The sequence below is a fragment of the Cryptomeria japonica genome, chromosome 4 (assembly GCF_030272615.1).
Source record: "Cryptomeria japonica chromosome 4, Sugi_1.0, whole genome shotgun sequence".
NCBI classification, from domain to species: domain Eukaryota; kingdom Viridiplantae; phylum Streptophyta; class Pinopsida; order Cupressales; family Cupressaceae; genus Cryptomeria; species Cryptomeria japonica.
In genome coordinates this window covers 738,410,260-738,425,476 of record NC_081408.1, presented here as the reverse complement: position 1 = coordinate 738,425,476, position 15,217 = coordinate 738,410,260, and the positions used below count along the sequence as shown (strand labels likewise).

Sequence of the window (15,217 nt, the reverse complement as noted above, 5' to 3'; positions counted from 1 at the left end):
TTCACTAGTGCACTGACTGTGCTCAAATATAGCTAACTTCACTTTACTCAATTGCCTCTACTTCGTCAAACATCAAGCATCAACCTTTAAGAGTCATCTTGCATACGAAAAACATTTTCACCTTAGATCGGACCCTAGAGGGCTCATTGACTGAGCAAGGGATAGATCAAGTTTTGGAGGGGGCACTGACTGCAAAAGTTTGGGTCACTAACTGTCAGCTAAGAAAGTTCAAACTTTTTGGGGGTCATTGACTGAGAGCTAAGACCAGGTGGGGTATTTGGGGGGTCACCGATAGTGACAGCCAAATTTTGAGCGAAAATAACTCACCTTGCCAACTCAAAGGGTCCTAAGTCATTGTTTGAAGATTTCTTCACAGTCTAAGCCTCCATACTGCATCAATGATTTGCATCTCCTAGTAATCCCTATGCTTGACTCTTTGTTTTCATCAAAGGTGGTGAGGATCAAATGAAATGATCATCCTATGCTGCTCATAGCCAAGGTGTTGAGGAACAAATCCACTCAACTTCATCTCGCCAAAGGATCAGACTACTGCCTAACCTAACAAAAATCACAAAAACTAAAGCAAAAGAGGGGATCCCCAATTGTGATGGGGTGATCTGTGCAAATGATCACAACATTGCCACCTGCCGTTATGTCTTCCAGCCGAACTCCCATATATGCAGCGACATCCTCCACTACCTCCTCATCATCTTTGTCTGCCACAACAACTAACACCCTGAATGTATTCTCTGTACTTTCACCTTTAGAGGATGATGCCTTTAATGTGTCCTCACTACCGTCAATCTCAATATTCTCGGATTGTTGCACATCCTGCCACCTCTTTTTGGCAGGTTGGTCACCGCCAACTGTCAATGTATTTAAATGCATCCAATAGACTATTGTCGATTTGGAGGGTTCTACTCGAGAAGGGGTTGGAGATGATCTTGCTTATTTGTTGGAACATGTGTGTGTACTGCCTCCAGAAAGAGACCAATTGCATGATGGGACATGTAGAACGCCTTATGGTCGAGGTTCAAGAATTTTTGAATCCTCTCAGAGAGGATCGATGCCCAATTATACACTATGTCGTTCATCAACCCATTCATCAAGTACAACATCCATGCTGCAATGTTCGAAGCTCTACTAGCATCTGTGAGGTAATTCTTGATAACATCCTATTGATGTGTATTTTGTACACGACCAAACACAGAATAAAATACCCAGAGGTATCTTATCCTCTCTTGAGTAAAGTTTCCGAATGCTGAAGATATCGCAAAAAGGATCAATCGATGAAACTTCAAGGTTCTTTTATGTAGGTTCTCTACTCATGGATAAGCACCAGTGGTCGTTGTGTTTACTGTTTTTCAAGCGGCCTTACGTACTTTCAGAGAAAGCTTGTTTGTGTGACTACTTTTCAAATGAGGGAACAGGATTTTCCTAATGCTAACTGATGTTTCAAAAATATCAAAAGATAAAGGTTTTGAGGAGGTGAGACTAAATTAATCCTAAGAATGACTCAAGTGATGATTGGTCTTGATAGGACTTTACCAATTTCAGTATTGCCAAGAGGTTACAACTCCACAGGAATTGGTGCGATCTTCTAAGGGGATTCAATGATTTTGAAATCACTAAGGGGATAGATACTATCATTAAGATACATATCAATGCCTCCAACTATGACTGGACTCCTAAACAATCCCGATGTTTCCAGTTGACCACATAGGACATTCTTACCATCAATAAGTAGCTAGTGGTTTGGAATATGAGTCTTATCAAAGATCAAGCACAACATTCATCCTCCAAACATAAGACTTAAACGCTATCTCTACTAGGAGTGATTCAAGAAGATAAACAACCATGAAAATAGCCACAAGGATTGCAATAAAACACCATAACTTCAATATTTCATTGATCTCATAGCCAAATAAACAACAATTGTTCAACTTTCTCTCTTCACTACTTATTTCTATGTTGCTGACAATATTAAACTTTAAAAATTCTAATTCTCTCTCTTACTTTTTCTAACTCCTTAAAATGAAATGAGCGAGGGCTTATATAGCACTCTCAAATACAATGAACGACCTGGATCAAAAGAAGATCGATGGCTGAGATTTTGACACCTAAACCCTAATTAGGGTTTGTTACAAAAAAGTCCCCATTTAGATAAACATTATCAATCCATTGCCAATAGGAATTGGCACAAATAACGAAGAGACATAGACCAATAGGAATTAAGTTGCCACATCATTTTATAACAACTTCTCATCTAGAACTTTGTTCCCTTTTCTATGCTCTTTTCTAGCATATTCAATGAATCTGGATGTGATCGCCTCAATCTCAACAATGGAAATCCCAGGAAGATTCTTCATCGTTTCTTCCAAGTGAAGAACTTGATCAAAGACAGTGAGAAGAGTTGTCTCCCATCCAAGCTCCACCTCTTTTGTTTTCTCAATCAGGAACATAGTAGCATGCATCTGATTTTGCTGCTCTTCGGTGACTGTGTTCTCTTTGCAAAAGATGATCTTGATCTTGTCTTCCAATTCTTGGATGTCTACATCCGTCTCGATCTCAATTCTTCTGCCAAGGATCGTACACAATACCTCAAATACCTTGTCTTGAATAGGGTGGATAGTTCCCTCAGCTTCGCTGCACTTGGAACTGATATCTTCGAAAAGAACTTCCTTTATCTGGAGCAAAGTTGACCACTGCAGAAGACTATGGGCTTCTCCACTCATTATCTTCTCTTGTGCTAGAATCTGTCTTGGTGTCCTTCTTATCACTTGCAAGACCGGGATGACAATATCTCTAGTGTGAGCAAATGCATCCACAGTTACCAATAGATTATGGATGATCTCAAGAACTTGGATAGCCTGGTGGACCGTCTTCATCATCGTTGTTGCAAATTCAATGGCAACCTTGTAAGATTCATCAATCAAAGAACTCATGATCTGAGCTAAGCTCTTCATTCTTTCTGCCTTATTTACTGACTCAAGAGGAAGTGCATGCAAAGGAGATATTGCTGGATCCTGTCGTCTCAAAGGTTGATTAAGATGGCTAAAATAATTCCTCCAAGCATTGACCTCTCTTTCTAACTTCTCATTCTTTTCCATTTCTTCTTTGAGTTTGTCGTTAAGTGCTCTCACTGAATCAGTTGCTTCTTCCATAGCCTGCTTGGAGGTAAGTGGGCCAAGATCAATTGTATCTAGATCATATTCTTCTGCTAGGATCTCATCCTCATACTTGTCTACCAATGGTGTAGCTATCTGGACCTTTCGGGATCCTGCTTCATCTCTAATCACTTTTGACATCGTTGTGGCCTTCTTCTTTTTGACCTCTTCATGAGAACTTCCTATGAGACTTCCCAAGTCGAACACTTGTTCCTCCTCTTCGACCACAACTACCCTTGTTAGCCTCTCTTTTAGCCAATCTAGAATAGAAGACTTTCTTTCCCTAACTTGTATTTCTTTAGGCAAAGGTCTATCTTCCCTGAAAGGAGATGTTGCTTCATCATCATTCTTTCCTTCCTGTTGTTCATCAGCACCAACCTGAAGAGATTGACTAGATGAATGCTGAGGTGCCTGTCCTTTACCTCGATTATCATTCTGCACCATGGATTCCATAGACTCATCAATTTCATACACTATCTGCCTTTGATCTTCTCCTTGACTTGCTTCTTTTTCAGGCCTAGAAGATGTACTTGGTGGACGATCAGGATTCACCTTTTGTTTCTTCTTGGAAGGCTCTCTCTTCTCAGGTCCTTCCTTTCTCTTTGATCCCTTGGAATGGGAAGCATTCTCACTCACACTTGCCTCTCCTTCTTTTGTTCTTGTCTCTAGGGTGAATGTCATGGATACATTTTGCTCCTTCAACTTCTGATGTTGTACGTCTACCCATCTACGAGTGCAAGTTAAAACAGGATCCATCAATGCTCTTAGGTCCAAAACCTCTGGCTCATTCCAGTCTACTTTCACTTCTTTATCTTCTTTCTCATAGGATGATTGGAGTTATCTACCACTGTCCTGGGCTTGATCGGCTACTCTGTAAATTTTGCATTTCCTGATGAGATCCAAAGGTAATCTGGAATGCATCTTTCTTTTCACTTAAATATCATCCTGAATATTCACCCAAAAGTCTTCTACTTGAAACTCATGTTTGTACTTCTTCCCGACTGTCTCTTCTATATGACCATGAGGATCGAAATTCTCCCATGAGGCAAAGGTTGTGAATGAATATAGAGATAACTCCTTCTCAGCATCTTCCACGGCTTGAGTATTAGGACACACTTCAATTGAATTTCCCAGCAGGATAGGCACGGGAGTTCCATTTCCATGCTTGTGTCTTGATGCTCTAGCATAAGCTGCCAATTGTCTATTTACTTCAAGTAATATTATTCTGTCTATAGGATATCTTGGCAACATGTAGGGAGGTGAAGGACATCCATGAACTCTGATGTATGTGAATTTTGGAAACTGAATGAACCATGCACCATGCTTCTTCACGAGCTCTTGTGCTTCCAGAGACAATCGATTGTGAATCCCTCCTTGCAATGTCTTGGTGATATACATCGTGAAGGTATCATTGATTAGCTTGTAATCATTCTTTGGTGGATGATGTAGTTGAACATAAGAATCACAAACTCTTATTTCTCCGGGTCCTCTCCCAACAACTCCTCTTTGAGGTAGCCCTGCATACTCAAAACTCTTGACTAAGGAATATATAACATATGAACTCATGTGAAAAGACTTGGTAGGGGCTAGCCTCCTCAACTGCACGTCCAGGTTATTACTGATGATTCTAGCCCAATTGAACTTTCCTTGTCCTTGCATAATCACTTGTATGAAGAAGAACATCCATTTGTCGAAGAAGAAAGCTAGAGAGGCACCAGTAACCCGATTGAGTATGGTTATCAAGTCCTTGAACTCTTCCTGGAAACCAATCCTATGCGGTGTATTAGGAATCTTGTTCAGGCGAGGTCGACTTTTGAGCAACCAATTCTTGTTGATGAAGTTCAGGCAGGACTCAGGATCATCCTCGTAAATAGACCTAGCTCCTTCTAGACTTTTGTAGATCATGTCTCTCTACTCTGGGAGATGAAAAGCCTCGCTTATAGTTTCCTCTGAAAGGTAGGCTAAGAGAGTTCCATCCTCGGCTACGATCGTCCTCGAATGTGAATCGTAGTGTCGGGCACATTCAATCATCAACTCGTGACATTTGATGGCAGGAGGAAATCTTGCAGCCTTGATGATGCCACTCTCAATTATCCTCTTCGCAACAGGTGACGGCTTGCCGATGTAGGGCGCTTCCCAAAACTTCTTCACAATTAAGTTTCCTAGATTGGTGTCTCTGATATTGCTCCACTTGGACAGGATCCTGGTCTCCAATTCATCGTTCTTCTAATCCTCCTTGATGAGGGCCTGTCGGGTAGTGGATCCACTAGCCTTTGGGGTTGTCAATTGATACCTACAAGAAAGTCTTAAAGTTAGGTTTGAGCATAGTACCTTAAGGTATGGAACTTAAGTCTTTCCAAGGATATAAGAAGATTACAATTTGAAAATAGTATGATAAACCTTTAGAATTATGAATTTTCAAATTCATATTAATTGCGAATTAAATCAGATTGTGCAAGACTTAACCTTACAAAGGAAAATTAAATTAAATCTTGATTAAGCTTCCAAAAATCTGATTGTACATACCTTTTCCTTAATTCTATCTATCAACCTTGAAAAGAATGGATAAGGAAAATGGGAATTTGCTGGATAAGAGGTCTTTATTCTGAATTTTAGACTCTCCCCTTGGATGAATTAACCTTCAATCAGCTTCCAGCAAGGAGTTCGCCTTCAACCAGCCTTCAAGTATTCTCCAAAATCTGGAAATTAACCTTCAATCTGCTCAATTTCGCACCTCCAAATCTGCTCTTTAAATTCGCACAAGGGAAAATGAATGAATGATTTAAAATTTCGAAAACATACCTCCCTTATATAGGGCGCTCACCTCGCTTTACCCCTAGGCCGACTTGGTAAAGGCATAAATAAATTAAAAAAAACCCTCCACAAGCACGGCCAACCTGATAAATAGGTGAAAATAATAAATTTTGAGCGCTCAAGTGGGGATTTTTTTAAATTTAGGATAATTTCAACGCCCAAAGGTTGATTTTTTATTTATTTTAAGGCTTAGAAAAATTAATTAATCAATTTATAAGTGCCTTAATTCATGCGAATTTGTCTTAGTCCCCCAAATGAGATTTAATTAGCAAATTTGGTGAAAAGATGAGAGTAAGCTTAGTGGATGCTAAAGCTTGATCAAGGTTTGAGGAAGGCTCATTCTCCATAGGCACTAGAATGCTTAAGATATGAGGAAGGCTTAAATTACTTCAAGAAGGCTTATTTGAACTTTTCATCTAGGCTTATTCACTCCTCACAATCTAGATTTGTCATACCTTCATGTTTTTTGTCTAGCTCAAACAAGGCGAAGGATAGGCTTCCTCAAGGGATTTCGCCCTGGACCCTTTGGAAGGGTTAGGAGCGATTTCCTTGATTTTGCCTTAATTGTCTCATTTCTTACCCCAAAATCCTCTTAAAGGTGTGCATATGCTTGTTTTGGCGTAACAAAGTCCAAGGATCCATCCTTTTAGCCTCTCACATGGGTAAATCAGGTGATAATAGGAATTTCGCTCTGGACCCTTTGGAAGGGTCAGGAGCAAAATTCCTCCTTTCAGCTTCATTTTGCACTTCCTTTACCTCAATTTTCCCTAGAATATCTCACTCCAACCTCAACCATGCCATAGGAATCCAAATCTTGTCTTGACATGATGGGGAAATAGTGATTTTGATGAATTTCGCTCTGTACCCTTTGGAAGGGTCAGGACGAAATTCCTTCTTTAGGTCAAAATATGCATCCTTTGTGGTTAAAAATCCTTCCAAGGCGTTCCAAATAGCTTCTCCCACTCTAGTCTAGGCCCGACTTCACTCAAATCTTGGAAAAAAAGGAGGTTGGAAGAATTTCGCTCTGGACCCTTTGGAAGGGTCAGGAGCAAAATTCCTTCTTTAGCTTGAAACTAGCACATTTGAAGGCAACAAACTACTCAAGGGCAATCCTAGGAGAATCCTTTACTTGATCCAGGCCTGACTTGGCACAAACTCTTGAAGAAAGGATGTGTTTTAGAATTTTCGCTCTGGACCCTTTGGAAGGGTCAAGAGCGAAAATCTTGTTTTGAGCTCATTCCTTCATTATTTCATCTTGAATCCACTTCACAAGGCAAGGAAACACTTCTCTTCTCTCATCCAACCCAGGTTTGACTTGATTTTGTAAGAAAAAATAGGTGATTGTAGAATTTTCGCCCTGGACCCTTTGGAAGGGTCAGGAGCGATTTTCATCACTTGACTCAATTCCTTCAAACTTGATAATTTTTGGCAATTTGAAGCCATCCTTAAGGTCTTCTTTGATCTCAATCCTCACTAGACTTGGCATAAATTTAAGGGAAAAGATAGGTTTGCACAATTTCGCCCTGGACCCTAAGGAAGGGTCAGGAGCGATTTTCAAGGTTTCTAGCATGTTCCTCCATCATTTGACTTCAATCCACCTCCAAGCCTAGCGACATATCGCCTCACTCTCATCTGGGCCATAAAAATCAAAATTTGAACTTGTCTTGCAAAGGAAGTAGGCGATCCTAGGTTTTTCGCTCTGGACCCTTTGGAAGGGTTAGGAGTGAAATCCTTGGTTTGAGCTTACTCCTCTACCATTCGACCTCAATCAACTTCAACAGGGCAAGAACACCTCTCCTCACACTCATCCAAGCTTTAAAAACTCAAAGTTGACTTGATTTTGTAAGGAAAACAAGGTGATTTTAAGATTTTCACTCTGGACCCTTTGGAAGGGTCAGGAGCGAAAATCTCATTCTTAGGCTTGTTTCTCTATTTATCCAACTCCAAACCACCTCAAGAGGCAAAGTCATGATATCCCACTTCCATCCACGCCATAAAAATCTAAGGACTAGACCTCCTCTAATGGAAAAATAGGTGTTTCTAGGAATTTCCCTCTGGACCCTTTGGAAGGGTCAGGAGCGAATTCCACTGTTTGGCTCAAAATCCTTCACTTTTCAATGTTTTCAAACAACTTGAAGTCACTCTTAGGGACATCTCCTTCTTGATTTTACCTTAGCCCATACTTGATCTAGCACAAAGTTGAGAGCAAAGAGAGGTTTTGAGAAAATTCGCTCTGGACCTTGGAAGGGTCAGGAGCGAAAATCTCATTCTTGACTTGATATTTCATCTCTTCAACTCCAATCCACTCTAGAAGGCAACTAAACATCATTCTTCACCCAAGGGATAAGGTCTAAAGCCAAAAGCCAAAACAAGGTAAAAAGAATAGGTTTGCAAGGAATTTTGCTCGTCAGGAGCGAAATTCACCTTCTTGGCTAGAATCCTTCATTTTTTCAAGGCTTTCAAACATTTCCAAAGTCCAAACATGTCCACACTTCCCTTCAAGATGGCCTGCAACTCAAAATTTGGTCAAACTAGGGAAGAAATGAGCCTTAGGAGGATTTTCACTCTGGACCCTTTCGAAGGGGCAGGAGCGAAATTCCTATTTGGGCTTGATTGTTCATTTTTTAAACTTCAATTTTCTCCTGGAGGCAAATATAGATCGTTTTCCATCTAAGGATCAAGGTTTCAAGGTAAAACAAGGGAGCAAATGAAATATATAATGAATTTCGCTTTGGACCCTTTGGAAGGGTCAGGAGCGAAATTTACTTTCTTGGCTAAAATCTTCACCTCATCCACCTTTACTCACCTCCTAAGGACAAGAACATACCCATTCATCCTCCATCATGTCAACACCTAACCCATCTAAGGATCAAGGTTTCAAGCTAAAACAAGGGAGCAAATGAAGTATATAATGAATTTCGCTCTAGACCCTTTGGAAGGGTCAGGAGCGAAATTTACATTCTTGGCTAAAATCTTCACCTCATCCACCTTTACTAACCTCCTAAGGACAAGAACATACCCATTCATCCTCCATCATGTCAACACCTAACCCATCTAAGGATCAAGGTTTCAAGCTAAAACAAGGGAGCAAATGAAGTATATAATGAATTTCGCTCTGGACCCTTTGGAAGGGTCAGGAGCCAAATTTACATTCGTGGCTAAAATCTTCACCTCATCCACCTTTACTCACCTCCTAAGGACAAGAACATACCCATTAATCCTCCATCATGTCAACACCTAACCCAAACAAGGAAGAAATCAGGAGCTATAAGGATTTTCGCTCTGGACCCTTTGGAAGGGTCAGGAGCGAAAATCATGTGTTGAGCTTGATTCTTGACTTTTTCACTTCCAATACTCTTTGGGGGGCAAACATAGATCCTTTCTCTTGCATCTCTGCCAAGATCCTGACTTTAGCCAAGGGAAAAATGAGTGTTTTCAAGAATTTCGCTCTGGACCCTCTAGAAGGGTCAGGAGTGAAATTCATCTTTTGGGCTGGAATCCTTCATCTTCACGCACTCCCTAATGCTAGAACATTCAAAAATACCTTCAAACATGCCTTAGGAACTAAAAATTTGGCCTTGATAAGTGAGAATTTGAGGTCTTCAAGGATTTTCGCTCTGGACCCTTTGGAAGGGTCAGGAGCGAAAATCATCTCCCAAGTTGATTTTCATCTTCCTTTCAACTCATTCTCACACGAACTTGGTCAAATCAACTTCCTTTCATCGCAATCAAGACAAACCTCCATCCAACTGGGTCTAGGCAAGGTCAAACTAGATTTTAAGGTCAAAGGAAGACAAAAAGGGAAGAATTCGCTCTAGACCCTTTGGAAGGGTCAGGAGCGAAATTCTCCTCTCGGACTAGCTTTCATCATCACCAGGTCTAAAACCTCCTCCCTAAGGCAAACATGCATCCAACTCTCTCATCTATGCCCCAAGAGTCTACAATTCTGATCAAATCCTTGAGCAAAGTGGATAAAGGGTAGATTTCGCTCTGGACCCTTTGGAAGGGTCAGGAGCGAAATCTCTATTCTTGGTTGATTTCACACTCAATTCCACTCCTTCTTAATCCAAACTTGATAAACTTTATCTCTCCCTAGTATCATCATGTCTACTTGCCATCCACTTGACTCAAAAAACTTTATTCTGCACGTCTAAGGCCAAAATTGGGGATCAAGTGACGATTTCCCTCTGGACCCTTTAGAAGGGTCAGGAGCGAAAAATCTTCTTTCAGGCTAACTTCCATTATTCTGACACTTCAAACCTTGGATATCCTTTCAAAACTCCTTCAATCATCATCAAGTGCATTTGCTCTCAGCTTCTGAAATCACCACTTCCATCTCTCTCTGACCACTGACTCCGCTTAATCGGCTTTGACCGGGAGGAAAACAAGATTCTGACAAGAAAACCACCAATCCAGACCTACCTTGACCTGAGACCTATCATCCTATCCATCAAACTATCCATTTTCATTTGCCTGAAAGGAAAAGTCCCACTAAGGCAAACTTAGGGTTCCAGCCAGACAGCTAATGACCTCCCAAAACCAGGCTGGACTCAACTTGAAAGAGACCCTAAGACGAGCTCTCAGAGAGAAACCCTAATCTACCTAGCCCAGGCGACCACTCACTTCACTCCAAAACCTAGCAAGCAGAGAGAAAACCTAACCAAGGAAAGCAAAACCCTAAGAAAAAAAAGAGGGGGTCCCCATTCTAATGGGGTGATGTGTGAAATGGTCACAACACTTCCAAAATGCACTTCCATTCAGTAGTTGCCATAAAGTTCTTTTTCACCTCCCAACTACTATTGTTGTTCCAAATAATGTCTAACTCTTTTTGTGATAAATCACTTCAACATATCAAATTGAGAAGATTCTTCTTGTGCTCCGCACTTATTTTGCATTTGGCCATGCTCCCAACCTTCAATGGTATTCTGAAAACCTTAGTGGACTCCAATGACGAAAAAGGCATGGTAATTTGGCAACCATATCTTTTTCGTGGTTGGACTTCGCTAAGTTTTTTGAAATACCATCAAAGGGCGAAAGTGTGGCCAAACAAAATAACCACAGAGCACAAGAATAATATGCTCAATTTGATATGCCGAAGTGATTTATCATAGAAAGAAATAGGCAAGTATTTGGAACAACAGTAGTAGTTGGGGGCTGAAAAAGAACTTTATGGCAACTGCCAAATGGAAGTGCATCGTGGATGTTATCAAGACCAGCCTCATAGGTGCTAGTAGGGCTTCAGACATTGCAATATGGATGTGTACTTGATGAACAGATTGATGAACGACATAGTGTATAACTGGGCATCGATTCTCTCCTAGAATTCTTGAACCTCGAGCATAAGGCATTCTACATGTCCCATAATTAGTCTCTTTTTGGATGCAGTACGCACACAAATTCCAGCAAATAAGCGAGATCATCTCCAACCTCAAGTAGAACTCTCCAAACCGGTGATATTCTATTAGATGCATTTAAATACATTAACTGTTGGCGATGACCGACCTGCTAAGAAGTGGAGGTAGCAGGATGTGCAACAATCTAAGAATATGATCCTTTGAAGGTGAAATTATAGAGGACACGTTTAGGGTGGCAGCTGCTATGGCAAACGAATATGATGTGGAGGACGTTGCTGAATACATGGGAGTTTGGCCAGATGACACACAACCACAGGTGGCAGTTTTGACACCATTGACAAAAATGGCATTTTCAGTCCAATTGATAGATTTGGCAGTTTTGGCACCATTGGTAGAGAGTACGACATTGGAGGTACTAGCAGTCATGGTTACTACTCCCCGCTCAATCTTGTCAATTATGGTTGTTTCAACAGTTTTTGGACCTTGGTAGTTTTAACGATAGTAAAAACCACACCAGTAGTAGTGGATGTAGAAATATGGCCCTCACCAGCTAGGGTAGGAACAATAGCCCTCGAAGCGACACTGCCAAGGGGCCCATCCATGAGCCCCACACCTACCACAGAATCACTTCTAGTGGAGGGCACAAGGAAGTCATTGATTCATGGCTGGGGACATTGGGAATTGCTCCAAAGGATCCACCTAAGTCATTGTGAGTGATACCTAAAGGGATGAGGGCTCCTGAGGGGAATAGTGGAGAAGACCATGGGATGGAACGACGACAAATGGAATCACAGAGAGTAACAGTAGTAGAATCCACTCTGATATTACCTGGGGGAGAGGGATTGTCATCTAACAAAGGCGAGGAGATTGTATTGTGGTTGAGCAAGCCAAATCCTCGAGACCCCATTGGCATTGTGCAATAGTGCGTCAAACAGTTGGAGGGGGTGGCAAATTTTTTTGCTAGAGTAGGAGACATTGCTAGAAATGTTGACATTGGCCACAACCCTTTGGTGGTTCAGGTAGTAGAATGTCTCTTACCATTCATGCAAGGCAAGTGCAACACAAAATTCTTTAGGTGCTTCATTACCAAGAGGTGGCCGAAAGTGGAGATGCAGGAGATGGTAGATACCTAGATCTCGATGTAGCCAATAGCAAACGACCAAACTCATCTCTTGAGATCACTCTGGGACATGGAGGTTGCCTTCAGGGACTTGAACCTGAAGCATCGGAAGCTGGCTGTGGTGCGAGTTGAGATGGTGACTACTCAACGGGAACAGGTCCTCCGAGAAGCAGAAATGGGTAGGCAGTCTCTAGCCGACCACACACAAAAGGTCCGAGAGTAGCTGGCTTGGGAGCATTCATGGGTCATTGCCTTGGAGAAATCTGTGGCTGAACATACCCAACAATTGGAGGCAGAAATGGCTAGCAAGGATGAGCAGTTGAAGGAGAAAGCCAAGGAGTTGGAGAAGAAGGATGAGGAGTTAGAGAAGATGTGGAAACAACTCATGGAAGCTGCATACATGGTCAAAGCCGCTTAGGAGCGAGAGTTGGTGGTAAATAAGAGCTTATAGCAGCACTCACAGCCAGACACCCCTCAGTCTTCTCTACTACTAGGGACGTCCTCTCTGTAGTTTGCATATATTAGAGTTAGCTTCCATTTTGTTTCGTCGTCTGGAAGATGACTTCTTTTTTGGGGGGGCTGATGTAGATGGCAATTTTGCCATCATAAATAAATAATGTCTTATTGATATTTTGTTAGTATACTTGGCAGTGTAATTAGTTGTTTTCGAGAGGTTGTGTCAGTTGTTGACGGGTGGTAGTCTTAACCAACCGCCAAGCACTATATATGTTTGGAGTATTGTATTGGAAAACATTCTATGGATGATTTACACACATTACACTTGATAATAAGGAATACCTTTATGCCATATGTTGTGTTGACTATTGTTCATTGGTATTATTCTGGTATGTTACTGTTTCTATTGTATTCTATTGACTCTGCATAAATTATAGAACAATCCCTTCGGGAGTAAACACTTCTCTTTTTATTAAAAAATATATTTGCCTGCTTTATACATAACTTTTTGATGTCATACATGCACTAGGAATGTTACTTGACCCATATATTGCTGCATGTTTTCATTTTCTGTTTCTGACCATCTATTTTCTGGGATGTTATATTTTTGTTTTTAGGTGCTTTTCAGTGGGTTTGCATATGGCGGGTTGTCTGAATTGTCTAAAAGTGACTATCTATCATGTTCCATTGGCTCAGTACTTGCTGGAGAAATTGGCGTGTTTGGATATAAGCCAGCATTTCTCATGGAAATGCTTGATGGTAAGAAAGCAGAAGTTGGTACAGAAGTTCTGGCATACATGAGAACATTCTCAGGGGATTGTTCATCTTCTGATCTGGAGACTGCTCTGGAGGTTTGTTTCAAGTTAATACTACAATTTATTGGCCTTTCCATTCATTAGAATTGTGTGCATCATCTTTTCTTGTTTTTCTTTAAAGGGGACTGTTTTAATAAAACTCTTTTTGCTTTATAGGTTTACCAACTCATTGTAATTTATATATTCTAATAATCTCAGCAAGTTTTTTTTTCCTAGAGTTTTGAGTAAACATACTTAAAAATGCAGATATTTGAAGTGTTTCTTTTTCTTATAGATAACTACAAAAAATTAATCTTCTTGTTGGATGCCAACATAAAGATTCTCCGACATAATTTAATTATGTTTTCTGTATGGGATTATTAATTCAAAATTTAAAGCATGGAAATTTATTATCTTTCTCATATTGCTTGGTGAGATTTTCAAGTACTTTTTTCTTTCTCTATTAGTCAGATTGTTTTCTTTCAGCTTCTCACAAGATTGAGTTAGTATGAATATTAAATAAAATAAAATCTTTTGCTCCAATTGTTGGCAATGTACTCAGCTTGTCAATAGGTTATTTTTGAAGAGCATTATTCCAGGAGATGACGAAATCAATGTAGCTATGCAAACAATTAAAGAGAAAATAAGAGCACAGGAAAGAGAGCCTTTCACAGCATTTTCAGAGCGCATCAACCAAATTAATTATGGGAAATCATACTTCTTTAAGGTGATGTTTTGTTGAATGACATTGAAGTTAAAATTCACAGAATATGCACGTCATTGTTCCTTTCTTGTTTCCTAGCAATTGGACACCTTTACCTAAAAAATGTAAAACATGTTCCATTTAATGTGCAGCCTATCAGAATCAAGGATATCCAGAAAATGAATCCAAAAAGATCTTGTCAATACTTTGACAGTTGCTTCAAGGACCCTTCCACATTTACCGTTGTTATTGTAGGAAATATTAAGGCAGAGCTAGTCCTTCCACTGATACTGCAATATCTGGTGTGTAGATGTTTGCGTTTATAGTTGTTTTGTTTCTATTTGAATTTTCTTTTCTTTATTTCTTGAACAGTTATTTGCCAACAATGTTTGAAATGTTGCAAAACATTTTTCTTAATGTATCTTATGTTTAACAGGGTGATATACCAAAGCCTTTGAAGCCAGTTATGCATTTTAACCGTGAAGAGCTGAAAGCCTTACCTTTTATGTTCTCTAAAAAACGAGTGAGGTGTATTTCTTTTTATCTATTTTCAGAATCTATATGTCCACTTAAGAAATACCACATGAATATTATTTTTCCCATCTATAGTGTGTCATTATTGATGCTTCATAATTTAAACTATAGCACATTTTGTAATTCCGTTTTCTTCTATTTCACAGCAATCTCCCTTGTTATCTAATTAAATTTGGGTTATTCTTGCAATATTACCCATGTAAATTTTGTAGGACTGGATCACATGCTTAGCATGCAATTCTGTTGTCATCTAATGATGTTCATTGCAATAGCTT

At 40.1% G+C, this 15,217-nt stretch overlaps 1 protein-coding gene across 1 annotated transcript in view; it reads left to right on the top strand.

The window, feature by feature from the left end:
• Positions 1 to 15,217, top strand: part of LOC131027438 (zinc protease PQQL-like) — a 164,741-nt gene that overhangs the window by 86,148 nt on the left and 63,376 nt on the right. Inside the window, exons 4-7 of the mRNA XM_057957498.2 lie at positions 13,529 to 13,762; positions 14,268 to 14,432; positions 14,561 to 14,710; positions 14,845 to 14,936. Of these exons, the coding sequence (XP_057813481.1) occupies positions 13,529 to 13,762; positions 14,268 to 14,432; positions 14,561 to 14,710; positions 14,845 to 14,936 (641 nt within the window). The remainder of the gene's footprint in view (positions 1 to 13,528; positions 13,763 to 14,267; positions 14,433 to 14,560; positions 14,711 to 14,844; positions 14,937 to 15,217) is intronic.